Source organism: Theobroma cacao, chromosome 9 (assembly GCF_053813885.1).
Source record: "Theobroma cacao isolate CCN51 chromosome 9, ASM5381388v1, whole genome shotgun sequence".
Lineage (NCBI taxonomy): Eukaryota > Viridiplantae > Streptophyta > Magnoliopsida > Malvales > Malvaceae > Theobroma > Theobroma cacao.
This window is the reverse complement of record NC_142647.1, coordinates 2,070,463-2,095,526: the sequence shown is the minus strand read 5'-3', so window position 1 is coordinate 2,095,526 and position 25,064 is coordinate 2,070,463. Positions and strand designations below refer to the sequence as shown.

Below are 25,064 nucleotides of genomic sequence, written 5' to 3'. Positions count from 1 at the left end.
GAAGTCTCCTAAGCTCAAAAATTGAACATGAATCAACGGTTGCAGCTGCCAAGTTTTTAATTACTGATAATTTGCTAGTTGTTGAAAATTTACTCCCCTCGAAAATTGAAATATTACGCCACTCCTAAAGTTACCAACTTGTGATGTCAGAGAGAACTGGCCAAGGCATTGTTTCAACATTCTGCTGGTGCCTATTTAAATTAGAATACAGCCAATCAACCAATCAAATAAGTTCAACAGTCAAAACATCAAATAAGTTAAACTTCATAACTAAAAGACATCATTGACATTGGATAGTTACCTAAACACTACCAATCATACTTAAACAAAACATAGACACGATGCAGCAAATATGTAACATTCAATTTATAATCCGTTTACTTTTCAAAAAAAAAAAATTATAATTTGCTCATACATGCAAAACCTTTTAAAAATCATATATATATATATATATATATATTATTAATGCATTAAATATATTCCTTTAAATAAACAACCGTGAAAAATTTTTACCACAAATCAATACGGTAATAAACAGAAATAGGAATTTGTACAGCAAAATTTTACAAATTATAGTATCGGTATATCATATTTTGTGTCAAATATAATCCCTTGAATGAATTGGGAGACATAAAATCATATATAAGACCAACCATTCACGAATCGTATTGTTGGAAACCGTACGTGCCCACCCCGCAGGGAAAAACGCGCCAAATCCCAGAAAAATGGCGTAAAATTGCTGTTCCCAACTGAAGGCAACGCAGCACCGACAACCGCCTCTCCAACTTCGATTCAAGAACCCAAATTGAACCCCTAGATCAGTCATTTTAATCAAATTCGTTCTCATCCTTTAAAAAAAACTAGGTCTATCTTTTTTTTTTTATTCCAAAATAGGCAATTAGGGTTGTTCAAAACCCTAGACTTCACATTTCTTGCATTTTCTAAAAATACCTATAGGTGGAAAAACCCTTGGTCAATTGCCTACTGGGTTAGTGTTTTCCAAGCGAAAGCTTCGATGGCGATCATTGGCGACGCGCTACGGCAAGCGTTTATGCCGAAGCACGAGTACGAGAGCCTAAGAGAGGAAGACAAAGCTTGGACGAAGCTTCAAAGACCGATCTTAATAGGTTCTATTGGGATCATTTGTCTCGCGATCTTTGTTTGCACAGTTATAAGCTTGAAGATCGTGTTTCCGGGAGATGATTTGAAGCGACCGTTTTGCGACGACCGGAGACTACAGCCTTTGCCGGTGAATGTGAAAGGAGGAGGTGGTGGCGATTCGGATCTGTTGCCCGGAGCGTTTTCTTTGACTGATCAAGAGACTGTGGATTACTATTGGATGGTTGTGTTTGTTCCATCCATGATCATTTTCTTGGCTTCGGTTCTGTATCTTGTAGCAGGTCAGTCAAGATTCTGTTATTTACGCTTTGTTTCCTTTAAGCGAAATTTAGAGCGAGTATGACAATTCTTTCGAGGTCTTGTTGAGAAAAGTATGGAGGATTCAGAATTGCACATTGTGAAAAAGAAGCATTTTGAAAGGAGGAATGTTGGCTTTGGATTTTGAATTGGAGAGGCTATAGAGTTCACTTTTTGTTTATTCTTCAGTATAAGAAATTTGTGCCTGGAGATTGGATTATCATGGCTAATAACCTGAAAATCGCCCCTGGTTACACATTTTGAAATAACTTGGGAATATAGATGGAATACCATTCTTAGACGATATTAAGAAAATCAAGATTCTTATTAGACCTGCTCAATGGTTTAGGAGGATATTATTGGTTGTCTGGTTTAGTCTTCTCAAAATGAATTGATCCTTTAATGGTCTCCACTCCCATTTCTGTAAGTTAGGTTCCCGGTGGTAAATGGTTGATTTACATATTCTCTGCCTATTTGGTTAGCTCTCAATTAGTCATTGCTTCTATTTTATACACTTCACATAAATTTTGGGTAACCTGTCTATCGACCTCTAATATTGACTTTCTGTTGTTATTGTGAGGTTAAACTGGCCCCAAGAATTTTGGAACTTGAATTTATACTTTTGTGTGTGTTATGCCCTCTGCCTTTTCTATTTCTAATGGTTTTAGTCATGATTCAGGAATTACTGTTGCTTATGCAGCTCCAACAAGGCATGGATGTTTAAAGGTGGTTGAGAATAATTACTGTGCTTCAAAAAGAGGTATGCCTATTTGTTATTTCTTTTACGTGATCTCCTATTGGTATTGGAACTTTTGGCCCCTTCTAGGTTTGTTATAATTCCATGGACATTGTTTTATCACTGCTCATGTTTTGGAGATCTAGAATATAACTTGGTAATTTAAAATGGTGCTACTTGTTGAAAACTGTTGTTTTGCCGGAAAGAAATGGGAAGATGGAATTTGTACTTGTTCTAGCTACTGCTTCAAAGTAAATGACCAGATCTTCTTGTCTTTCTCCTCCTGAAAATTAGTGTAAATTAAATTATTGAAATTTGGCTCTATAAAGCTATGAAGACAATTAACAGCTTGAATAGATATACTTATTCATTTGCTAGGCTTTCTTTGAGGTCATCTGAACTGCTACAATTTGTTACCGTTTTATCTCTGTTATTATGTTACTGTTTTTCATATGTGCAAATGTTACTTTCATAGATAAGAATGCATGTTGAGTTATCATATTAACTTTATTGCAATCTACAGGTGGGGTTCGTTGCCTGTCCATTTTGAATGTGGTTTTTGCCATCATCTTCGGTCTTCTTGCTTTGTTCTTGGGTTCAAGCCTCCTCACATTAGGGAGCAGCTGCTCATTGCCCTTGTTTTGGTGCTATGAGATTGGTTCGTGGGGGCTGGTGATTCTATATGCAGGAACTGCCATCTTCTTAAGGAGGAGAGCTGCCATAATTCTTGATGAAGGAGAGTTTGGTAGTCGAAATCTTGGTTTAGAAATGTTAGAGGCTAACCCCTTGGAAGTGACCCCAGATGTGGAAAGGCGTGTTAATGAAGGCTTCAAAGCATGGATGGGATCATCCCTCCTATCGTCTGACGATGAAGATGAACCTGAGACTTATCATGATGCGCCTCATTTAACACGTACAGCTTCTAACAGGCAGAGAGTGTGATCTTATATCAAGTCACACCTAGTTACAGACTTTCTGTGGAAAATTTCACTACTTTGCTGTCAGCAGGAAGCTGGTTCAATTTTGGAGTGTGGAAGCTCACGTGTAAGAGTTGTTCAACCAACAGCACATGAATTCTAATTGTAGTTTGTCTGGTTGATTGTGCTGTCGATTGCTTCTCTCCTCATAGGTGACCTTCGTAGCTTGTGAATAGTTAACCACAGTGACTCATTGCCATTTGGTGTTTTGCGCCTTACTCATGAAAAAGTGATATGCATTTTAGCTACACTTTCTTGTAGAGCTCGTGTACTTGCCCAGCTGGGTCATCATCAAAGCTTCAAAATTCAGTAATGGCAGAAACCATTAAAAGCTGTTCCTTGTGCCTCTATCATGCTTTGTTGGAGGATGAATGTCAACTGATTTTAGTGTGCTGTGCATGTCATTTCGCAAATTTGACCAGGTGCAGCTGATGTCTATGTTTAGTAAAAATAAAAAGAAAATTGTAAAAATATAGAATTTTGCATTTTCTCTGGACAAGTCTGGCATTTGGACTTGGCAAGGTAAAATTGGTTAGGCAAGGTTTTTTGTGGGCCGAAAAGGGATTATTGCAAACTTGCAACAAAGCCCAAAACGTAGAAAGGGAATGAGTAGCCCAACTGCTGACTGGCTCAGCAGTTTCGAGTAAGATTGGGCTTAGATAACAAATTGAAAGCCCAAAATCCTAAGTTCCCCACATCACATGTTCTTTCCTCACTAAACCCTAATCTCTCTCTCTCTCTCTCTCTCTCTCTCTCTACACCATCGTTCACAGTCGACGGTCCTCACTCCCAAATCTCTTCGTTGAGGTGCAGATCTCCTTTCTCCTCAACATCTTCTAATTACTTGACAATCTCTCCTCAACGATGGCAACCAACTACGACTACGAGGAGGCCCCAGCCAACTACGACGAAACCCACCGCCAAGACCTCGGCTACGACCCCAACTTCGTCCCCGACTCCGTCAAGTCATTCGTAGGCCACCTATACCGTCACATTCGCGAGAAAAATGTCTACGAGATTCACCAGATGTACGAGATCTCATTCCAGACCCTCTCGGACCGTCTCTTCAAAGACACTCCCTGGCCCTCCGTCGACGCCGTCGCTCATTACGTCGACAACGACCAAGTATTTTGCCTCCTTTACCGTGAGATGTGGTTTCGCCACCTCTATGCTCGCCTTTCTCCCACTCTCAAGCAGAGGATCGATTCTTGGGATAATTATTGTAGCCTCTTTCAGGTAATTATTTTTAATTTGTGATCATATCTGTGATTCTGTGACGTGGAGTAATTTGATTGGGCTTTGGTTTTATCTTAGGTGGTGTTGCATAGGGTAGTTAACATGCAGTTACCAAATCAATGGTTATGGGACATGGTGGATGAATTTGTGTACCAGTTCCAGAGTTTCTGTCAATACAGAGCCAAAATGAAGAACAAAAGTGAGCAGGAAATCGCGCTTCTGAGGCAATATGATCAGGTATTTCAATTCCCCGCAACTTGCTTATTGGTCTTTTTGCATTATGAAATTATGAAAGCAAATTGTCATTTGAACTGTATTTATTCTCATTGTCCTTGTGGGGATTTGATGTTTTTCTGTTTTTTTTATAGGCGTGGAATGTGTATGGGGTGCTTAACTACTTGCAAGCCTTTGTGGAGAAGTCGAATATTATGCAGATATTAGAGCAGGAGAAGGAGGGTCTTGAACAATTTACTGCTACTGATGGGTATGATTACAGTGGTGGAAGCAATGTCTTGAAGGTGTTGGGATACTTCAGTATGGTGGGTTTGTTACGTGTACATTGCCTGTTGGGTGATTACCAAACCGGGCTCAAGTGCTTGCTTCCTATTGACATTAGTCAACAAGGTGTTTACACCAGTGTTATTGGAAGTCACATTACAACCATATATCATTATGGTTTTGCCAATCTCATGTTGAGGAGGTATGTTTTCATTTTGCCATATTTACCATGTAATGAGTTCTTAATGTATAATAACTTTTTCTGCCTGTACTAAAATTGTTATTCAACTTTAATTCTTGTGTCGTTTTTTGGTTGAGCTTGATAATAATAATTTTTTTTATTAAAGTTAGTATTTCTTATTAAAGGTATGTGGAGGCTATTCGTGAATTCAATAAGATTCTCTTGTACATTTACAAGACCAAGCAGTTTCATCAGAAATCTCCGCAGTATGAACAGATACTGAAAAAGAATGAACAGATGTATGCCTTGCTGGCAATATGTCTTTCACTTTGCCCCCAAGTGAAGCTTGTTGAGGAGACTGTGAACTCTCAATTGCGGGAGAAATATGGTGAAAAGATGGCTAGGATGCAAAGATATGACGATGAAGCTTTTGCCATCTATGATGAGCTCTTCTCATATGCATGTCCCAAGTTTATTACCCCTTCAGCTCCAAGTTTTGAGGAGCCCCTTGTAAATTACAACCAGGTACTTAGGTTTGTTGTTTTCTAGGCAATCTTGAGAAAGATTTTGGTGGAAGCACATTAAATAAATCATTTATGCTTATTCCTTTCAATATTTACACCCACAGTCCTTTCAGTTATTTTCAGCCTACATGTTTATGTCACATAAACTTGCAGTAGTTAGGCTCTTTTATATTTCTTATATTGCTAATAGTTTAGTTGCCCCTAAAACAATCAATTATCAGGCCATAGGTTGTTTACTATTTCTTGGAACTGTGAGGTTGTGCACCCCTAGTTTTGGTATGAAAAAAACATACCTGCAAATTTATCTTGTTAGATTCACAAATAATGCGGATGTAGAGCTTAGGCACATGTTATGTTGGTTCATTGTATTTAGTAGATGATTAGCTTTCCTCAATCTAATGTATTTAGTTTCAGCAATAATTGTGTCTCATTTGGATGGAGACCCTGTCCCGAGGACAAAGCTTAGGCGGTAGTAGGGTGGGAGAGATAGCGTAGATCTTAAGTTCAGATACTTATTTATTGTTGAGGAAGGGAAGCAAAAAGGTCACTTGGCATGTTCTTTAAGCTTGGTCTTCTTATATTGGCCTTTCCTTTTGTTTGTGTTATGTGAGTTTTACCAACTGCTATTTAATTTATTTTACTGCAGGATGCCTACAGACTTCAGTTGAAGCTGTTTCTTTATGAAGTGAAGCAGCAACAGTTGTTATCAGGTGTCCGGACTTTTCTTAAAGTGTATTCAACTATATCACTTGGGAAGCTTGCAAATTACATGGAAGTGGATGAGCCCACTCTGAGGTGGACATTTTTTTTCTTCCTCATGTTCCTTTGTATTTGATTTAACCATGGTTGCTTAATTTATTGTGTATGAGGTACTGACCTCCTTTTTGTCATATTTTATAGGACTATCTTGTTGACATACAAGCACAAAACTCATGCTGTTGATTCTGATGGAAAGATTATCTCTAATGCTGATGTGGACTTCTACATTGATGATGTATGTTAATTTTTATCTTAAGCAAGTATCTATGTGCTGTTTTGAAAATATGCTTTTAAGTCATGATGCCATCTTTAGAGCTATTTTTAGTTGCAGGCACAGATAGCACACACAAGCAAGTTTTTGTTGGTATCTCCATTGGAAAACAATAGCTGAATTTCTTTCAGACTAGCTAATGTAAATTAAAACTTAAAGTTGTGTCAAGAGATGGTTTTCAATATATCATATTAGGCTGTGAATTCCCTTTTTTCTTTGGAGGTTAGCTAATTTCTCTATTTTTTGGCATTGCAAGTCACACTCTACTTTGCTGCAGGATATGATCCATGTTGTTGAATCCAAGCCTGTGAAACGTTATGGTGATTACTTCTTGCGACAGGTTGTCAAGGTATGGTATATATACTTCTTGCTTATGCATGCATAGCCAAGCATTCTATAGCCAAGCATTCTGGGTTTATTCTACTTACTACTTATGGTGATCTTTTTTGGACCTTCTTATTACAGCTTGAAGGAGTGATAAATGATATGGATCGGATAAAGCTGGAATAGGTTGCCAATTTATCTCGCTTGGAGTAGACAGATTTTACTTGATGGTTTTACCTTCACACTTGGCAGAGATTTAATTTTATTTACATGGGCATTTTGATGCCTTATTTTTGAATTAGTGGAATGTGCTTGGCTTCAGATGTAGTTGTGTACCTGCTGTGTCGAATTCAATTTAAGATATAAATAGTTCCTTGATATGAGCACCGTAAGAACTAAGAACGTCAAAAGAGGTTTAATCCTAGTTATGCTTTGCTGGCATGGCAGAAAATTTTTTGTCGTGATACTGTAATCATCTATCGAGCAATCAATGAACTGAACATTCAACCGTGCAAAATGAATGTCATTAAGTACTCTGCTCCTTCCGTGAGGGACGAAGCTGATTTCCATCCAATATTACCTACATTGCCTCTCATGGTTTATATTAGTTGCAGAAGCAAGATTTGGCATCGATGACGATTCTTTCCAGAAGTTTTGTGCGGACCATAATTTTAAAGGAAAAATATTCATAATTCACTAGAAGGTTTGGTGACTTGTTTTTCCATTGTGGGTTAGACGACCATTGGCTAGAGGAAATCGAACTTGCATTATTCAGAAATTCAGGAAATGTCTGTGCTCTTTCCAAAGCCTTGGATATTGCCATAGGAGTTGGAACTGGTTTGGCCTTGACGATGCTTTCCTTCCAAAGGGCTATCGTTGTTTTACACCTAAAATATCAAAGACTCTGTAATTTCAGTCCCCATCCGCTGCAGGAATTGTTTGACTTGTTTCACGTTTTGAATGGCAGATGCACCCGCCCCTTGCTTCTCTTCTTCTTCGTCTTCTTCATACTGCAGTCGTTGTTCGTATCCCATCTAACTTTCAACGTAACCACCATTTTGGCAATTACATCTATTTCTCTCTCGATCATCACTTGCTCACTCGCTCTCTCATAGTCAAGCGCACGTGTCGACTCCAAATTGCCCAGAGAACAATTGTGTCCCTAAAAATATGGAAGCCTTAAGGCTACCTTTTCTCTTCTTTTTCTCATGAGACACATGCTCCTCTTCTCTTCTCGGCCTAACCGCATGGCTGGGGCCACCACCACTCTGATACATAAAGTCTCCGTTCAGTGGTATCTCAGATCGAAAGGCAAGTCAATGTTTGCTTGCTTACCAAAAGTGTTTGTGACCAATTAGGGACACTTATCTGCCGGCCAGCCAGCCAGCCATGACAAGGTGCGGCAGGTGCTGCTTGCACTACTCAATGAAGATAGTCAACCTCGTTATGAATTTTCTTGGGATTGCCATTATTGTCTACTCTCTCTGGCTCCAAAAGAAGTGGAATGATGGTTTTGCTGGACTGCCGTTTCACTCATCTCTTCCCAAACCATGGTAGACTCTTAATATCTCTTTCTCCCTATAATAGTGTATCAGTTGAAGCATGTTTTACCTGCACTTCTTCTTGGTCTATGTTGAAATCATATTATTCTCATGTTTGTTGTTGTTTTCATTGATTATTTCCTACTATAGCATGTTTCTCTTCTTATTCATAGTTTTGGGCTTATATACCCATCAATGTTCAAGGCAAATTTTCTCTTTTCAAGTTAGATGTTTATGTAGAATTTCCAATTTAGCATTGGCCAAGCTTGGTCGTAAACATAGATAGCTTAGCTTGGTCAAGCACTAAATGGAAAATTGTACATAAACATGGTTTACTTTGAGTTATTTACATATATCGGCTTCTTTTAGTTCAATTTGTTCAAATGGACTCTGACAATCAACTAGCTTCAAAACATGTGAAATCACTGCCTCACCAACTTTGCTATCTTTGGTACCAAATCTACGCACTTCTGAACATTTTTGCCTCTGTTTAACAGGTTTATCTATACATGTTTAGGTGTGGGAATTGCTGTCTGCTTGAGCACGCTGTTCAGTTATATGGTCTCTAATTATATCAACAATTCCATTCTTTGCATAGTATCCTTTTTAATGAGCTTGGATTTCCTTAATTTGTAACTTGCCATGATTAAGAGAGAAGAAAACTGAAGAAGGAAAAAAGGATATCTAGGATTCTGAAGTTTCATTTATTGAAACTTTTATGGGAAGATGGCAATGAAGTTGCTTTCGTCATTGCTTATATGTGCTGTGGAAAGAAAAGAACACTTTTTTGGAATAACTAATTATTTCAAATTTTTTAATGTAGTATTTCCATTCAGTCATTGACCAAGCTATTCCTCAACCAAGCTTTCAGTACATTTTCAGCATCTGCTCCCTTCTTTTTCTGGAAGTTGCTGTGATTGTCACAACTTTCTTCAAGTATGACTGGAGTTCGGTATGCTCTCTCGACACCCATATTAACTACCATGGTGCATTTTTTGGATATCTCCTGTTTGAATATAGCTTCACATGTTAACAATCAATCAGCTTAATCTCAATCGACATGTTCAAATCCTGGAAAAGGGTTTAACGTTTGCTGAAAGTAAAATATTCTCATTTCTTTCTTAAAGTTGCTTCACAAATAGCTCTCTCGGTTGGTTCAAACCATTCTTCTAGCTTGGTTGTAAATTCCTCTTACCTCCTATCTAACTTCATCGATCGTTCCTCTGTGACAGCTAATCGCTAAATACATTGATGAGAGCCATGAAGATTTCAAGAGTTTTATTATCTTCCATGAGAAGATGTGTCAGTTGATTGCTCTCATGATTTTAGTGCCACAGGTAATCCTATCTTTTTCATGCTGTCCTGTGATTACATTTCCATCAATCACAACACTGCTTCTTCTGTACAAAACTTGTATGCAAGCTTTTACTTTCTATGTTGATGGGAAAGCAACCCAAAATTTTTGTGGTTAATAGCCACAAATGTGTTCATAGAAAGAAAATCATTTCCTTACAATCCTTTTCACTTTTTAATTGAGAAAACATCTTGGAAGTGACCATAAATTAAAGTAATATTGTTCAGTAATGGCTGTTTGTTGTTGCATACTTGCCAGTCAAAGATGTAAGACCATTTGGTAATTGGACCATTTTGTTTTTAGCAGGTCAGTGTCATTGCTTTAGCAATAATCCTGTGGACTGTTGGCATTGAGAGAATGGCCCAGACCCGGCATTGGGAAATACCCGATTTCACCAGGTCCTTTCTGGTGGGAACCGGGTCTGGTATACTCGTTAACACCAGACTGAATTGCGGCAGATGTGAAGTTTTGCGTACAGGCCACCCAAGACAAAGCTTGTTGGCATATGTTGAGAGTGTTTTTAGAATGCAATCCCAAAGAACACCTATTGTTTGTTGAATTTTTTGTTACCTTAATGGCAAAATGTCAAATTCTTTTTGTACTTTATTCTGGGTTAATTGTTAAAAGAAGAATCATCTCTTGGCTTTCCCCTTTTATCTGATTGTAAACTGGAAGTTGTTGGCGGTGAAAAGGCTGGTCTTTATCGAGATATCCAAAGGGGACCAAGACCAATAACATTAGCTCTGTTTGATGAACAAAAAAACCAAATTAGCATTGAATTTGCTGCATATCCGAGTTCGCTCCATAAGGCTGACCCTGACCCACTTAGGTTTCCACTTGAGAAACCATAAAAACACATTTGTTGCGGCAGCTTAGCTTCCATTCTTCATCTTGATACTACTTATGGAGTATCTGAAGCTTAACGAGATGACCACAACTGACTCAGCTGGTGATTCTCTGTTCCATAACGTACCTCCAGCTCCTGATATTCCAGTCTACGCGGTACTGGCTTTTATGCTTTTTCCAAGTAATTGTACCAAATTCTGACTGCTTGTTCTATACCCTACTGCTTTCTTTTCAAATTCAAGAGGTTTGGAGTTCATTCACTGCCTAGGAGTAATTTGCTGTTGTCTATGGAGCTTACTAGCAAGTACTTGATTAGGAACTCAAAAATCCAACCTGGTTAATGATCGTTTCAACACTTCAACTGGGTTTTGATTACGGAGCTCCCAAAGGGTCCTGGATCTGGATTTTTTTTTTTTATCTATTTTGATGAATATATATGTCAAAATTGATTCTTAACTGTGGCCAAGTTCCAATTGAAGGCAGAAACACAAGGAAATGTCTCAATTCTGTCTTGTTAAGCTTGAAATTATCACCAACCCTGATTTTCAATGTGAGGTATACACAATGTAAAGATTGGGGCTAGGAAACAAGTCAAGTTGATGTTAAATTTTTGAATAAAAAATTTGAGCCGTATTTTTTAGATTGGTTTAATCAAAATGATGGGAAGCTTGTGCTGCAGCATTTCTGACCATTGTCCAGTATTAGAGTCCCTTTCTCTATTTTGTTTGTTGCTTCTAGAATTAAGATTTCCTTGGTTTTTAATGCTGTTATATTGTATGAAAAGACAACAGTCGCTTACAATAAGGATCCCAGCACAAATAAGCTGCACTTGGGGATTGGTGTTTATCGAACAGAGGTGAGCATTTGTTCCCTTTGCCAGTTTTATTGATATTTCTCTCACCCACATTGACCACTGCAAGTATAATTCTGGACGGAATGTTCATGATATGGGGTTGCATTCATCCATAATGTGTATTTATCTATCCATTTCAAGATTTTGGCATGCTGCCAAAGGATGTGAACTTTTATCATGGTTATAGTCTTTGCACTTCGATATGATCATTCCTATCACCAGCTTCTCACCAGAAAAATGAAGCCATGATATTGCTGCAAGGCTGATTCTTTTAGGTATCGTATTTAGTGAAATAAACACGATACCAAACCATTCAGTTTCATTAGGCTGTTGATGGCTGGGCAGCAACTCTATAATTATGGATAAATGTTAGAAAGATAACTTTCATGAGCATTTCATTATATCACAATGCTTATTGGTCTTTGATGCAAACAATAGATGGGCTTTGTTCATGGCATGACAGGACGGAAAATCTCATACGCTGAATGTTGTTAGACAAGTGGAGCAGACACTAGCTAATGACCTGTAGGTATTTCATTATTGTTTTTCCAATCATAACTTTGCTCGAGTCATAACCGAATTCCATTTTATCTGACTGATATTTAGGTCTGCTGATAAGGAGTACCTTCCCAGAACAGGAATGGCAGAATTTAATAGATTAAGTGCTGAACTCATATTTGGTTCTGGCAGGTACAGCACTACTAGCCTGGTTTAAAATATTTATTAGACCAATTTTCCCATCTCATGGTGAGGAAGTATTGAAATTTTAAAAACTAAAAATACTGACTAGAAGATTGTGTATCATTTAGCAAGGCTGCAGTTTGCGTATTCAATCTTAAAATTATAAAGATCTCTGATGCTATTAGGCTATTTCATGAACTTTTTTTTTTTTGGCTTCTTTAAGCTTTGATTTTTAGCTGAAGGTATTTTTTCTGTTGCTGGCTGCTTATATCATTTGCTTTTGAAAAGCCCTGCCATCAAGGAAAGTAGAGTGACTACTGCCCAGTGTGTGTCAGGTTGTGGCTCACTGAGGCTCGGGGCTGAATTTTTAGCACAACATTACCGCCAAGTAAATGACTTACCCCTTGTTCCTTTATGCCATGCAATCGGACTGTTTAACCTTACTGTCTACCTTAATTTGCAGCTTGTGGTTTACCTTCCTGAGCCAACATATGGAAATCATCCAAATTTGTTATCTGCAGCAGGACTAGCTTTGAAGACTTACCGTTATTATGATCCTAAAACACGTGGGCTAGACTTTCAAGGTCTACTTTTTAAACAAATTTCATTTGTGGAAGCTTAATCTTGCACACTGCAATTTGATTTGGACCACCAGTTTCTATATATCATATTTATTACAAGTTTAAGCTATAATTGTGTGTCTGAATTTGGATAGCGCAAGAGATACCTAATTTTATTCTAATGTCAGTTGTCTTTTGCTGAACAATGATTTATTCCAAAGTGGTTATAACATCCCCCCTAACAAAGTATTTTGCACTGGAAATGATTATCATCATTGTTCTCATGGATTAGATAATTCATCTTGGTGGTGATAGGCCTTTTGGAAGATCTTGGCTCTGCCTTAACTGGAGCCATTGTGCTTTTCCAAGCAAGTGGTCATAATCCTACTGGTGTTGATCCAACTTGTCAGCAGTGGGAACAGATCAGGCAGTTAGTGAGACTGAGAGGCTTATTACCTTTTTTTGATTGCGCTTATCAGGTAATCAACTATTAAATACTCATGGCTTTAGGTTTTTAATTGAACCTCATTTAGTGATTGATGGACTGCTTGTAGGGTTTGGTAAGTGGAAGTCTAGATGCTGATGCACAGTCCATTCGGATGTTTGTTTGTGATGGTGGTGAAAGCCTCGTAGCTCAATCATATTCAAAAACCATGGGACTTTATGGGGAACGCATTGGTTCGCTTAGCATTGTAAGCCACTATGTTAAATCTCCTAACAGCTAATATCCATCTGTTTTACCGAACAAGATTGTCCAAATATCTGCATATTAGTCACTACTATAATAATCATAATTTGGATATAGGTTTGCAAGACGGCGGATGTGGCAAGGCGGGTTGAGAGCCAGCTCAGGCTTGTGATCAGACCCCTTTATTCAAACCCACCCATTCATGGTGCAGCCATAGTTACTGCCATTCTGAAGGATAGGTAATATATTATTCAGTTACTAGACTTTTAATTAACTCAGGTGTCTGCCTTGTAAATGTGGCATTGGTATTCTAAAATTTTTGAATTATTGTTTTATGTAAGAAGAAGATTACTGAGGGGTAATATAAAAAGGTAAAAAGACAGTAGAAATGCGTTCAAACGAGTATTTCTGAAATAACACAATAGAGTTGAGGCGTATCTGAGAATGTAAATGAGGTTGGATTCCCTTTCCAGTGGCAATATGAATAAATGTTATGATTATTAGAAATAATTATCAAAGATAAGTCTCCAGTATACCCATGTTTTGGAGCTTTTAATCTCAATAGTGTTAGAAATGATTTATCTAGCATCGAATCCATGCTTTAAACTCTTGTCAGTTTGTTAATTCTTTACCTGTAGGGACTTGTACAACGAATGGACTAGTGAACTGAAAGCAATGAGTGATCGTCTTGCCAAAGTACGCCAGCAACTCTATGATGCTTTATGCAACAGAGGTAAATCCTTCTAAGTTCTGTCAATTCTTTACCTCTATGTTGACTGTTGGATGAGTTGCTTTTAATCATTCAACCATGAACATAATAGTTATTAAGAGAGGCTCTCAACGGTTGCTGATTAGGCCTTTTTACCTTTTCTTTTGGCAGGGACTCCAGGGGATTGGAGCCATATTATCAGGCAGGTCGGAATGTATACTTTCACCGGATTGAATGAAGAGCAAGTCCGCTTCATGACTAAAGAATACCATATCTACATGTCATCTGATGGGTAGTTTCATCTACTACTCATAGCTTTATGTTTAGTTTTTCTTCCGGTCGAGTCATCTAGCTCATGTTCTCTTGCTCATCATCAGCCTTTGTGCAACGTTTACCCTAAACCATCTTTAGATCTTTGTCATGTTTCTATCAGTAACTAAAGCAATACTCTTCATCAAGTTTCCTCATCACTCATCGTTTTAACTTGCAGGAGGATTAACATGGGAGGCCTAAGTTCAAAAGCAGTTCCACATCTTGCGGATGCAATACATGCTGCAGTTACTCGCATCATCTAAAACCTATCCCTGAGCTCTCGCATCTTCCCCAGCTTCCATCCGACCGAAACCTGGACGGTAGCCTATAGCCTACACATACTACTTGATCCTTCAAGCTGCTCACAAGAGGAAATTCTGAACAATTTGTTTGAACCTGTCTAATGTTTTTCCAATCTATTATTGAATAACTGAACTGAATTTTGCTTATATATGGAGATTCCCCCATCCCCCATCTCCTTCCTAACAGACAAAGTTGGGTTTCTGAAGGTATGGAAACGAAGGATACGTGTTGCATACAAATAAGAAAAGTCGTGACACTGACCATATATATTCGTAGAAAGCGTTGAATATAACTCTGCCTTGGCAAGCGTGCCAGAAACCCGACTGCTCTATCACCTTAGGAATCGATTCGCCACGTGGCATTTTCCTCTTGCCCACTTAGAAGGCGCGCATATTAACTGCAAAGGTGGGCCCCATTGAATCATGCAAACTTTAGCGGATAACGGGCAGAGACCATCAGTCGCCGCGTACTGGCGTGAGCTTTTTGTCAATCTATTCTTTATAAAAACAAAAACCCAGCTATCAGTTTCGGCAAGCAAAAGCAAAAATATTTGCCAAAGACAAAAACGAAGAAGAGTAGATTAAGCGTTCAAACGCATCAACAAAGCTAACATGCGCCCCGAGTTTACGTCATCTTCTTCTTCGCCCACCGATAGGCGGTTAAGCGCTCTGGTCAGACACCTTGCAACCGCGTCGCCGTTGATGGAGTCTCAAACCGCCGTATCATTTTCTGCCACGGCCAGTTTTCACGGGGAGTCGGTTTTCTCTCACGTCGTTCGTGCCCCTGAAGATCCCATTCTCGGAGTATCTCTCTCTCTCTCTCTCTCGCTTTCTTTTTTCATTATAATTAAAATAACTAAGCAGTTACAGTTAGTTAATCCGTACCGTTGGCTAATTAGGTGACCGTTGCATATAACAAAGATCCCAGTCCTGTTAAGTTGAATTTAGGAGTTGGTGCTTATCGAACCGAGGTAATTTTCGTCTTTTACAGAGAAAGGTTTGATTTTCTTGTTTCTTCTTGTTTGAAATGTTCAATTTTTCTGTATTTTGGTAACAGGAAGGAAAGCCTCTTGTTCTTAATGTGGTAAGAAAAGCAGAGCAAATGTTGGTCAACGACAGGTCACGTGTTAAGGAATATCTTCCCATTGTTGGATTAGCAGAATTCAATAATTTAAGTGCTAAGCTCATTTTCGGTGCTGACAGGTTTGCTAATTGGATTTTTGATCTTATCAAAGAGTTTACATTAGTTTTGTTACATAATCCCTTTCTCTTTTTTTGTTTGAATGTAGCCCTGCTATTCGAGAGAAGCGGGTTACTACAGTTCAATGTTTGTCTGGGACCGGTTCATTGAGAGTTGGAGCTGAATTTTTGGCTAGGCATTATCATCAAGTAAGCTTCTTGTTTATTTTTATTATGTATTTATTAACCTTTGGGCCAATTTAGAAGTAATCAATTTTCATTCTCGACTATACTTTTTGGTGTTGTTTTGCAGCGCACTATCTACATTCCACAGCCAACATGGGGAAACCACCCCAAGATTTTTACTCTGTCAGGACTATCTGTGAAAACTTACCGCTACTATGATCCAGCAACACGTGGATTGAATTTCCGGGGTATGAAAACTTCTACAAATGTGTGTATTGTTTTTTACTAGCTACATCGATCCAATTGTGTATTTTCTATCATTATTGTTGAAGTTGCTTCTTCATACTTAGTTATGCATACCTTGTTTTTGATTCTTCCTTCTCTGGAGTCCGATGAGGACCTGATAGATTTAGTTGTATTCTGTTAATTTCTTGATTATATGATATTCTTTTCTTGTGGCTAACAGGGTTATTGGAGGACCTTGGTTCTGCCCCTTCTGGAGCTATTGTGCTTCTTCATGCCTGTGCTCATAATCCCACTGGTGTGGATCCCACCCTTCAGCAGTGGGAGCAAATTAGGAGGTTGATGAGATCAAAGGCGCTGTTACCTTTCTTTGATAGTGCTTACCAGGTAGGTAGAAACTGAATGCAACAATGTGTATATTACGTCTGCATATAAAAAAAATATATATATATTATTACATTTGCATATCAAGAAATTTAAACAGTTTGAATCATTTAATTGATTGGATTTGAAGGAAGTTACCATTTCAACGTGGATTAAATGCTGTCCTGTCATTATAGGGTTTTGCTAGTGGCAATCTGGATGCAGATGCACAGTCTGTTCGCATGTTTGTTGCTGATGGTGGTGAATGCTTTGTAGCTCAGAGTTATGCGAAGAACATGGGCCTCTATGGGGAACGTGTTGGTGCACTAAGTGTTGTAAGACTCTAAGATTGATGTCTATGAGATTTAGTATTCACTAAATCACAATCTTTTGATTGATTATAGCTTCTCTTTTTTCCTTTTTTCTTTTTTTGTGTTTCTCTTTTTGTACAAGTCATGTGTTATCAAGATTTTGTCACCACAATGTACAATTGCGACTTAGTAGATCTACTTGTGTATCTTTCTCTGTCTTGTTTGTGGACCTGCAGAAGTTATTCTGATTGTTTATCACAAATTTTATCATCAATAGGTCTGCAAGACAGCTGATGTAGCAAGCAGGGTTGAGAGCCAGTTGAAACTTGTTATTCGGCCCATGTTTTCAAATCCACCGATTCATGGTGCATCTATTGTGGCTACCGTCCTGAAGGACAGGTACATGTTTATGGTTATCCACATCGCTATTGCTTGCATCTTGCAGTTTGCAAGAACTCTATTTGTTAATTGGGTTTTGCGGATACCATGTATGATGTATCCATGAGGAAATAGACTCAATAAATTACTCCTGAAAGGATGTCCTTAATTTTCTTTTTCCTTTTCCACCAACAGAAACATGTACAATGAATGGACTATTGAGTTGAAGGCAATGGCTGACCGCATCATCAGCATGCGCCAACAACTTTTTGATGCTTTGCGCGCTAGAGGTAATCTCAAAGTTCAGTATATCTTACTTCAATTTCTTGCCTACTTTTGTTTTGATATTCTGCCGATATACCATGCAACAATATGCTAGAGGTCATTCAACTTTAAGGCATGCTTAGCTACTTTTGAACAACGTTCATCCTTGTATTTATGTTTCTTTCTCGTTGGCAGGAACACCTGGTGACTGGAGCCATATTATCAAACAAATCGGAATGTTTACCTTCACTGGACTGAATTCAGAGCAAGTAGCCTTTATGACCAGAGAATACCACATCTACATGACTTCTGATGGGTAAGAAGCTCATTACTTGCTAAACCAAATTATTCAAATTGGGTTGTTTACTTTTGCTGGATTGTGATTCCCATTCACATATTTTCTCGTGTACAGGAGGATTAGCATGGCAGGTCTGAGCTCCAAGACTGTCCCTCATCTGGCTGATGCAATTCATGCTGCCGTTACTCGTATGTAATAGAAACCTTTCACAGCCAATCATATCAATTGTATTTGTTTTTCCGCTTCTCTGTTACCATTTCAATAATAATTGCAACCCTCAATACACTGAAAGGGCAAAAATAAATTCACTTCAATAGCTTTTATGGTGAATATTACCTTTCCTGCCTCAGTTTCTTTGTCAACCCTTCCTTGGGACACAAGTAAAAGTGAGGAGAGCAGGAGAAACTTTTATGCGCTTGAACAATCTTTTTATCAATTAATTAATTAGATCCACAACAAATTGAATTCAAATTTTTAAAAGGAAAAAAAAATGACATACATATATATATGGTATAGACTACAAACAGTAATGCATTGGGAGGCTTTTTAAGCCAAAAGAAATCACTATCTGCAACCTTTCAAAAGATAGGAGGGGCTTGAGAAACTACTCATGGAGGTTGACGACTTCCCGTTTTCAGTTCCTTTTCCAGGTGTTCCACATTCGCTGAAATCAAGAGTCCGGCGCTCTGCCTGCAAAAGTTTGCATACCATTTTCAAGTAATTGCTCGATAATAATAGCAAAAGAAGAGGACGAAATTAAGCATAGTTTCTTAGTAATACCAGGATATTTGAAGCCAAATGTGACCGGCTTTCCAACTGGTTATTCTCCTTGTCCTCGTTGACGTTAGGATTGTTTGATCGTCTTCCCTTTACAATTGATTCCGGAGTTTCATTTCCCAAAACCTCCAAGGCATCAGCATAAGCAGCCGCGGTATGCTCACTTAATTGCTTCATCAACCCAATGGCATCATAGCTTCTATCCCCAGGGCTCATAAGATATCCTATGTCCTGGAAAGGAATTCGGATTATTAGTAAGCATAAGCAAAAAATTATAGATTCTAAATCTACCTGAAGTTGTTATACCTCGATTGTTATTTCTGTGTCAATCCTTGGACCCGGAACAAAAGAGTTGATGAACCAAGGAGACTTCCACGCTGATGGGGATTCGATACTTCTTTTGAATGGAGTTTCACCAAATCTGGGAATCCACATCAAGTAAGTTCATAAGCAACAAATTGATTTATCCTGGCATTTGAAGTAGAAAATAAAAGAAAAGCAGCACTACAAGCACACTGAATAGCAAAACAAAATAGTATAATACTATAACAGCATAATGACAATAGGGAGGAGTGGAATCTAACATATTATGATTTTCAATAGCAGCATCAATCCCAGCATTATCAACCAAATTCTCTGCGGTTGCTGATGAAGTCACACATTGCACAGTAGTAACAGCAATTGAGTGGCCTTCGCTGTTCTTTATTTTCAAAGTAGGAGAGCTAACAACTATGCATGCATTTCCGGATAAGCATTCAGAAGCAAAACCCTGATTTGATATAGCTCCAAAGCTTTTATGATACTGATTTCTTGGAGTTCGTGTGCTTGAAGCCAATAATGGTCTGTCCACTTTAAGACCAACTTGATCAGGAGAAAACAACAGTAGATCATTTATATTATGCTCAATAAGCACTGCTGAAGGCCGTTGGACCTGTCAAAAGTAGAGAGGGAGAGAGAGATTAGTAAATAATAAATAATTCAACATTTGATGCAAAAAGGAAAAGAAGAGTAATAAAGAAAGAAGAATTATGACCAAGATTTCCAACATAAGACCACAAGAGAAAACAGTGTAAGATGTACTTAGAGCTATCAGCATTATGTCTGAGTTAAATAAACAATCACCATTACTGTATTATTACTCCTAATCAAATCATCATTAAATAATAGGTCCAAAAAAATTGACAGGGATTTAATCAAACATCTGCACCTTAAGCTAGAAAACTAACATCAAAATAATAAATGGACAAAAAAAACTCACAACTTTATTCGAAGCATCAGCATCAGTTTTGGCCTTTGTATCAATATCGCAGGCTTCTTTTTTCATATTCCCATGGGAATTAATTCCATTAGAATCTTTCTTCTGAGCTTTATCATCTAACGATTCAGTGCGATCTCCCCCATTGTCTCGCTCCCCATCAAATGCTTGACATAGGTTTTCTTTTTCTTCCACGGAGGCACCAGAGTGGGTTTTAGGTTCAGATTGAGAAGGCTGAGATGTGCTGCCAGTCCCACTCTCATCAAACATAACATCCAAACGAGAGAAATCTTTAGTCAAACTGGATGTCATGTCAGTTTCCAGCTTTTTGTCACTTCTTCTTTCTGATAAAGGTGACAAAAGGTCACGGTGGCGTTTCTTCAATATGGATGGTGTACCAGTAAAAGTTTTGGCAGCACTTTTTAGCACAGCATCAGGACTATCGTCTCGAGATGGCGAATCCCACAACCTAAATGGAGTGATGCAGTTCATAGAAGACATCATCAGCTGGCGAATACCAAGGGGACTATATTCTTGCTGCATATCACTGCCAGATGGTATAAGATCACAGCTGAAAAATGGAATATCCAAGCTTGGAAATCGAGGTGGCTCATAACATAGAGCTCCAACATCTTGTTCTTCAGGCAAGTTTGGCTTATCATCCATGGTGGGACAAGTTTGCATTGCATCAGATTCTGAACCAAAACTATTCACCGCAACCAACTTCAGAGAATCCTTGGCAAGGTATGATTGCTCTTGCAGGTCTGTATTACCTGTATGATCATCATTAGTATAGATAAAGCCATCATATGCATTCATAGTAAATTCCTGCTCTTGAGTTCCAAAAGGTTGACCATTTAACTGACTGGGCTCTCTGCCGGACATAAGTGAACCATACTCGACTGAAGCAACTGACGGAGACACAAAATATTGACAGCATGAGGTTGCCAATACTTCAGACCTTGAAGGACAATTAGATTGTGAGGCTGGAGTTCTTCCAGTTTCAGATATTTGGATGTCTGAAGCCTGACAAAGTGATGAACTTGTGCAGCCACCCAGTTCAACAATATTAGATCCTTGTGTAAAATTTTCAGAGGCAAAGCATCCATCATTCACTGCCTCCGAGAATAGGACCCTACAACATTCATCATCAGTTATCAACATATGCTCTGGTTTGTCAGAAGTTGTAACCATATTTACAAAAGATGTAGGAGCATTTAATCCTACAGAAGTTTGAAATGCAGCATTCATCATTTCATGGCTTTCGCTAGCATCTATACAGTGAGTTGGCAACCCTGATGATTCTTGCCCCAGTTCTATGGAAGAAATATTAGGTAGATTTGGTAAACTAAACTGATAATCCCCACTAGCAGAGTACCCTGCTTCACAAGATATTTCTGGAATGGAGAAATTGACATCTTCCAAAGATGGGTAATACTCTTCTGAACATAGCGCTGGACTGGAATTCTTCTCCTTTTCCACACCAGGCATTTCAGACAAGTGGAATTGCTGCTCTCTTGTATTTACAGCAGCATTAGCCATATCACTTGCAGACTGAGAGCAGCCAATCATGCTCGATTCTTGGCTGCATTCTGATATGTCCTCTGCTTCTGTCCTACTTTTGGCACCACTATCATCTACATTGCTCTGCACCCTCGAAGAAGATGAAGGCATAGGCTGGCTTTGATTTGCAAGAAGGGGGAACTGAAATTGGTCTAGAAGGCCGGATGCTATGTAAGAGTCCAATTTCTTTTTTACCGAACTGTTCCAGTGATTTTTTATAGCATTGTCTGTCCTGTTACCCATACGAAAAGATGGAGATAAAGCAAGTCATTGGCAAGTCAAATGCAAAAATTATATTAGCTTCTAATTAGTGGAACAATACAAAAATATCAGACGATGACTTGCAATCACTGGAGGAACTAAGAATAAGAGAATATAGAATATAGGTGACCTCTACACAACATTGAATTGATGGAAAGGTATGGCCTCTCAAAAATAATAAGTCGACATACCTTCCTGGCAAGAACTTTGTGAGCTCTGCCCATCTGTTCCCAAAAATCTGATGAGCACGAATCAGAGCCAGCTCTTCTTCCTGAGTCCATGCCTCTTTGTTTATGGCAGGATTAAGATGATTATGCCACCTACATTGGTATTTAGTTGTATGAGCTCAAATGTAAGACAGGAACAAGTTTTTTTTTTTCCTTATATTTTGGTTGAAAAAGGGAGCTTTGCAACAGCAAAATACTTTTATGCAATCCAGCAGAATATGTTTACAATAACATCCAGAAGGAAAAACTCTCACAAACTGTAAAAATTCAACAGGTTTAAACCAATGCATCCAGGCTTAGCCTAGTGTTACCACCCTAACAAAGGTCAGATTCCAAGAATCCCAAATTCCCCCTCCCTCCTTGGGCTTTTTCAAAAGTTCCAAATATAAGTGGGGTTAAATATTAAAATTAACAGCTCTACAATCACACCTTTCTCTGCATTGTTTTCCAATACGTCCAGGTAAGTGCTGAGCAATGGTTGACCACTTTTTAGGCCCAATTTTGTTCACCAACTCAATTATTAGCTCATCCTCCTGTTTAAATTTCACAAAAGCAACTCAAAATGCCATATCAAAGGAAAAATGGTTCATTTTATCAAGAACAGTCAATTCAAGGAATTGTGAGAAAGTAAGTAGCAAAAAAAATACCTCTTTTGACCATGGCCCTTTAACAAGTTCTGGATTCAAGACCTTTTGCCACCTATGTAAACACTGTACATCAGTCCGATCCTTGAAACACTCCGCTGCAGATGAACCAGCTTTACAATTAGATCAATCAAAACGACACACGAAGAGCTATGATGCCACTTCGATTCGAAAATCATACCTATCTTTTTCCAGTTTTTTCCTTTGAAACGTTGAACAGCTTTACGCAGAATCTCATCCTGGAAGCAAATATAATATGTTTGTCAAATAGAAAATCATCTAAATATATACATATACATACACTGAAACAGACACACACACAAATAAATTAAAGGATGGGACTAAAATCACTGGATCCATTGTAATAAAGTTATCAAAAGGTAGTCTTACTAAAACACAGGAGAGCAACCATAAACTAGGGAAAGATATATACCTCTTCAGCTGTCCATTGTCCTTTTGTAGAACGTCTTGTAGGACCACTAGTCCTCCTACGGAAGGATTGCAAAGTCAGAAAAATTCAGCAGTACATAAAACATTCAATTTCTTGTAAGAGAACTTACCAATTTAGTAATAGAAAAAAAAACCACTATGAAAAGGACGAGAGCAGCCAAGAACACGAAGAATGGTTTTAAATTTTTCAAGTAAGAGGTATTAAAAGTAACAGTCATTATGCTTTTAAGAGAATATACCCATGAAGAGCTCGCATTGTCTGAGCACCATCGCTGATGCTGAGCCCAACTGAAGGAGTCGATATTGTTCTATCACCTTCCATAGTTTCTTTGTAGATGAATAAATCTGCATACCCCAATTCCCACTCGACAACGTTTCTCTTCGCAATAAGCTCTCCAAATCATTATCAATCAACCTAACTACAAATTTCCTCCCCGCGAAACAACAGAGCAAACTAGCATAGAAGGGTAAAAAAAAAAAGGAATCAGAAAAAAGAAAACAATATGAAAGTTATTTTATAGTAATTAAAAAGTCAGAAGTCAACGATTTGAAAATTTGTAGAGAATTCGAGTTCAAAATTAATCCTTTCTCTCAGATTCAAACCCTAGATCATTATCAAAATTTGATTTCATTCAGATTTCAACAACTCAGAAATTGAATTAAGCTTTTAAAGCAAATTGTTTAGTCTTTGGAATAGAGATCAAGATCGATGGAAGAAATTTCAAATTCATAAGATGATGAAAAAAATACCCTACAAAAAGAAAAGAAGTAAAGCACTCACCGAACTAAGCTTCGAAAACCGAGAAATGGAGAATCGGAGGAGAGAGGAAGTCGAAACGCCGCGCATTTGCAGATCCAGGCGAAGATAGGGAGATAAACTAAAGACAGAGATCTGCAAATGCACTGCGAAGATTACAGAAGATGAAAAGATATGAGAGAAAGCAAAGAGAGAGAGAGAGAGAGAGAGAGAAAATGAAACGGTCTAGAGAGCTATTCAAACATAAAGGGGCGGACTAATGGAGTTTCAAACCCTATGGTTAAAGATCGAACATGTCTTGAATTTAAAGGTCTGGATTTTTCCACGTTGGAATCGTGGCCGTCCATAGTTGGTACGCTAGCCTTTTTTTTCAAATTCCCAACGGCCAAATTTATTTTTCCACCTTTTTCTTTTTTCTTTTTTTAGATTAATATTTAATACATGATACACTCTCAATCCACTAAATACTGCCACCTCATTAATAAAATAAATAATAAAAATGATAAGAATTTAAAAATAAATATTAAAAAAATTAATAATTAATTAAATAAAAATAAAATATTTTCACTTATTAGCAAGCCTCTTTCATATTTTTTAACTCTTCACAAGGCATTCAAAATTTTCTTGTTCTCTTTTTAGTTTTCTCTTCAAATTTAGTTTTATGGATATTGTCTGTTCAGAACCAAAAACGTTTTAGAGCAATAGATTTTGAAACTTTAAATTTTGTTTAAAATAATTCGAATCAAAGTATTTCTCAATTAACAAAATTGAATAAAACTAAAAAGAAAGAAAGATGAAATAGTCAACAATTAAACTCAAACATGTAAACTCCGATATCAACAATTCCAAAAATAAGATTATTACAAAAATACACAAAACCAACCTACAACATAATGATTATGTTCAATTAAATTAAAACCCTAAACCCAAATCCAAATAAAATAAAACACTAATTTATTTATTTGAAAAAAAAATTAACATCTCTTTTAAATCTTTGATTATCCTCTTATTTTTAATAGAAGAAGAATAAGAAGAAAAAGAACAAAAAAATATTTTGAATGAGTTGAAGAACAAGAAAGAATATGGAGAAGTTTGGAGAAAAGTAAAAATATTTTATTTTTATTTAATTAATTATTAAAA

The 25,064-nt window shown here is 37.7% G+C and overlaps 6 protein-coding genes across 10 annotated transcripts; 5 read left to right on the top strand and 1 right to left on the bottom strand.

Annotated features, from left to right (window-relative positions):
* The first annotated feature begins 639 nt into the window (after nt 1–639).
* Nucleotides 640–3,475, top strand: LOC18587939 (uncharacterized). Of its 2 annotated transcripts, none has more exons than XM_007012007.3 (3): nt 640–1,400; nt 2,117–2,176; nt 2,676–3,475. In XM_007012007.3, the coding sequence occupies exons 1-3, from the start codon at nt 1,016–1,018 to the stop codon at nt 3,092–3,094; spliced, it is 864 nt and encodes a 287-aa protein (XP_007012069.3). In that variant the 5' UTR covers nt 640–1,015; the 3' UTR covers nt 3,095–3,475. The 2 variants fall into 2 exon arrangements, with proteins under 2 accessions (XP_007012069.3, XP_007012068.3); XM_007012006.3 differs by having other exon boundaries at nt 642–1,400; nt 2,096–2,176.
* A 366-nt stretch (nt 3,476–3,841) lies between these two features.
* On the top strand, nt 3,842–7,308 carry LOC18587938 (RNA polymerase I-associated factor PAF67). The gene is made up of 8 exons (XM_018127157.2): nt 3,842–4,365; nt 4,444–4,602; nt 4,734–5,065; nt 5,230–5,569; nt 6,215–6,363; nt 6,469–6,562; nt 6,876–6,947; nt 7,064–7,308. The coding sequence occupies exons 1-8, from the start codon at nt 3,994–3,996 to the stop codon at nt 7,106–7,108; spliced, it is 1,563 nt and encodes a 520-aa protein (XP_017982646.2). The 5' UTR covers nt 3,842–3,993; the 3' UTR covers nt 7,109–7,308.
* A 698-nt stretch (nt 7,309–8,006) lies between these two features.
* Nucleotides 8,007–10,423, top strand: LOC108663434 (tetraspanin-19-like). Of its 3 annotated transcripts, none has more exons than XM_018127165.2 (5): nt 8,007–8,475; nt 8,981–9,060; nt 9,335–9,415; nt 9,696–9,800; nt 10,121–10,423. In XM_018127165.2, exons 1-5 carry the CDS (start codon nt 8,427–8,429, stop codon nt 10,373–10,375), a joined length of 570 nt encoding a protein of 189 aa, XP_017982654.2. In that variant the 5' UTR covers nt 8,007–8,426; the 3' UTR covers nt 10,376–10,423. The 3 variants fall into 3 exon arrangements, with proteins under 3 accessions (XP_017982654.2, XP_017982651.2, XP_017982652.2); XM_018127162.2 differs by having other exon boundaries at nt 8,014–8,475; nt 8,961–9,060; XM_018127163.2 differs by having other exon boundaries at nt 8,016–8,475; nt 8,961–9,060; nt 10,124–10,423.
* A 254-nt stretch (nt 10,424–10,677) lies between these two features.
* Nucleotides 10,678–14,960, top strand: LOC18587937 (aspartate aminotransferase, cytoplasmic-like). Of its 2 annotated transcripts, none has more exons than XM_088809585.1 (12): nt 10,678–10,819; nt 11,448–11,519; nt 11,980–12,041; nt 12,123–12,206; nt 12,486–12,585; nt 12,661–12,781; nt 13,073–13,236; nt 13,312–13,449; nt 13,563–13,684; nt 14,108–14,178; nt 14,326–14,446; nt 14,645–14,960. In XM_088809585.1, the coding sequence occupies exons 1-12, from the start codon at nt 10,721–10,723 to the stop codon at nt 14,727–14,729; spliced, it is 1,239 nt and encodes a 412-aa protein (XP_088665711.1). In that variant the 5' UTR covers nt 10,678–10,720; the 3' UTR covers nt 14,730–14,960. The 2 variants fall into 2 exon arrangements, with proteins under 2 accessions (XP_088665711.1, XP_017982648.2); XM_018127159.2 differs by having other exon boundaries at nt 14,084–14,178.
* A 302-nt stretch (nt 14,961–15,262) lies between these two features.
* ASP3 (aspartate aminotransferase 3) lies at nt 15,263–18,320 on the top strand. The gene is made up of 11 exons (XM_007011999.3): nt 15,263–15,572; nt 15,668–15,739; nt 15,826–15,971; nt 16,058–16,157; nt 16,261–16,381; nt 16,600–16,763; nt 16,937–17,074; nt 17,328–17,449; nt 17,624–17,718; nt 17,888–18,008; nt 18,105–18,320. Exons 1-11 carry the CDS (start codon nt 15,381–15,383, stop codon nt 18,184–18,186), a joined length of 1,353 nt encoding a protein of 450 aa, XP_007012061.3. The 5' UTR covers nt 15,263–15,380; the 3' UTR covers nt 18,187–18,320.
* Nucleotides 18,321–18,396: 76 nt separating this feature from the next.
* LOC18587935 (transcription factor MYB3R-1-like) lies at nt 18,397–24,128 on the bottom strand. Its single transcript, XM_007011998.3, has 12 exons — nt 23,949–24,128; nt 23,407–23,621; nt 23,151–23,205; nt 22,899–22,956; nt 22,721–22,815; nt 22,503–22,606; nt 22,038–22,166; nt 20,026–21,817; nt 19,352–19,698; nt 19,074–19,188; nt 18,771–18,998; nt 18,397–18,680 (listed from the first exon to the last, which is right to left on the bottom strand). Exons 2-12 carry the CDS (start codon nt 23,487–23,489, stop codon nt 18,555–18,557), a joined length of 3,132 nt encoding a protein of 1,043 aa, XP_007012060.3. The 5' UTR covers nt 23,490–23,621; nt 23,949–24,128; the 3' UTR covers nt 18,397–18,554.
* Between the last annotated feature and the right edge of the window lie 936 nt (nt 24,129–25,064).

What these genes read in the sequence shown, in the direction of transcription:
- LOC18587939 (XM_007012006.3), top strand. Translation starts at nt 1,016, where the DNA reads ATGGCGATCATTGGCGACGCGCTACGGCAAGCGTTTATGCCGAAGCAC. An exon ending in GGTTCTGTATCTTGTAGCAG is followed by an intron (nt 1,401 to 2,095) that starts GTCAGTCAAGAT and finishes GTCATGATTCAG; the next exon opens with GAATTACTGTTGCTTATGCA. An exon ending in TTACTGTGCTTCAAAAAGAG is followed by an intron (nt 2,177 to 2,675) that starts GTATGCCTATTT and finishes TGCAATCTACAG; the next exon opens with GTGGGGTTCGTTGCCTGTCC.
- LOC18587938 (XM_018127157.2), top strand. Translation starts at nt 3,994, where the DNA reads ATGGCAACCAACTACGACTACGAGGAGGCCCCAGCCAACTACGACGAA. An exon ending in TTCTGAGGCAATATGATCAG is followed by an intron (nt 4,603 to 4,733) that starts GTATTTCAATTC and finishes TTTTTTTTATAG; the next exon opens with GCGTGGAATGTGTATGGGGT. An exon ending in TCTTGCGACAGGTTGTCAAG is followed by an intron (nt 6,948 to 7,063) that starts GTATGGTATATA and finishes TTCTTATTACAG; the next exon opens with CTTGAAGGAGTGATAAATGA.
- LOC108663434 (XM_018127162.2), top strand. Translation starts at nt 8,312, where the DNA reads ATGACAAGGTGCGGCAGGTGCTGCTTGCACTACTCAATGAAGATAGTC. An exon ending in ACAATTCCATTCTTTGCATA is followed by an intron (nt 9,061 to 9,334) that starts GTATCCTTTTTA and finishes CCAAGCTTTCAG; the next exon opens with TACATTTTCAGCATCTGCTC. An exon ending in TCATGATTTTAGTGCCACAG is followed by an intron (nt 9,801 to 10,120) that starts GTAATCCTATCT and finishes TTTTGTTTTTAG; the next exon opens with CAGGTCAGTGTCATTGCTTT.
- LOC18587937 (XM_018127159.2), top strand. Translation starts at nt 10,721, where the DNA reads ATGGAGTATCTGAAGCTTAACGAGATGACCACAACTGACTCAGCTGGT. An exon ending in TTGGTGTTTATCGAACAGAG is followed by an intron (nt 11,520 to 11,979) that starts GTGAGCATTTGT and finishes ATGGCATGACAG; the next exon opens with GACGGAAAATCTCATACGCT. An exon ending in CAGACACTAGCTAATGACCT is followed by an intron (nt 12,042 to 12,122) that starts GTAGGTATTTCA and finishes ACTGATATTTAG; the next exon opens with GTCTGCTGATAAGGAGTACC.
- ASP3 (XM_007011999.3), top strand. Translation starts at nt 15,381, where the DNA reads ATGCGCCCCGAGTTTACGTCATCTTCTTCTTCGCCCACCGATAGGCGG. An exon ending in TGGCTAGGCATTATCATCAA is followed by an intron (nt 16,158 to 16,260) that starts GTAAGCTTCTTG and finishes GTTGTTTTGCAG; the next exon opens with CGCACTATCTACATTCCACA. An exon ending in TGATGCTTTGCGCGCTAGAG is followed by an intron (nt 17,719 to 17,887) that starts GTAATCTCAAAG and finishes TCTCGTTGGCAG; the next exon opens with GAACACCTGGTGACTGGAGC.
- LOC18587935 (XM_007011998.3), bottom strand. Translation starts at nt 23,489, where the DNA reads ATGGAAGGTGATAGAACAATATCGACTCCTTCAGTTGGGCTCAGCATC. An exon ending in AAAAAACTGGAAAAAGATAG is followed by an intron (nt 22,816 to 22,898) that starts GTATGATTTTCG and finishes GTTCATCTGCAG; the next exon opens with CGGAGTGTTTCAAGGATCGG. An exon ending in GGAAAACAATGCAGAGAAAG is followed by an intron (nt 22,167 to 22,502) that starts GTGTGATTGTAG and finishes ATACCAATGTAG; the next exon opens with GTGGCATAATCATCTTAATC.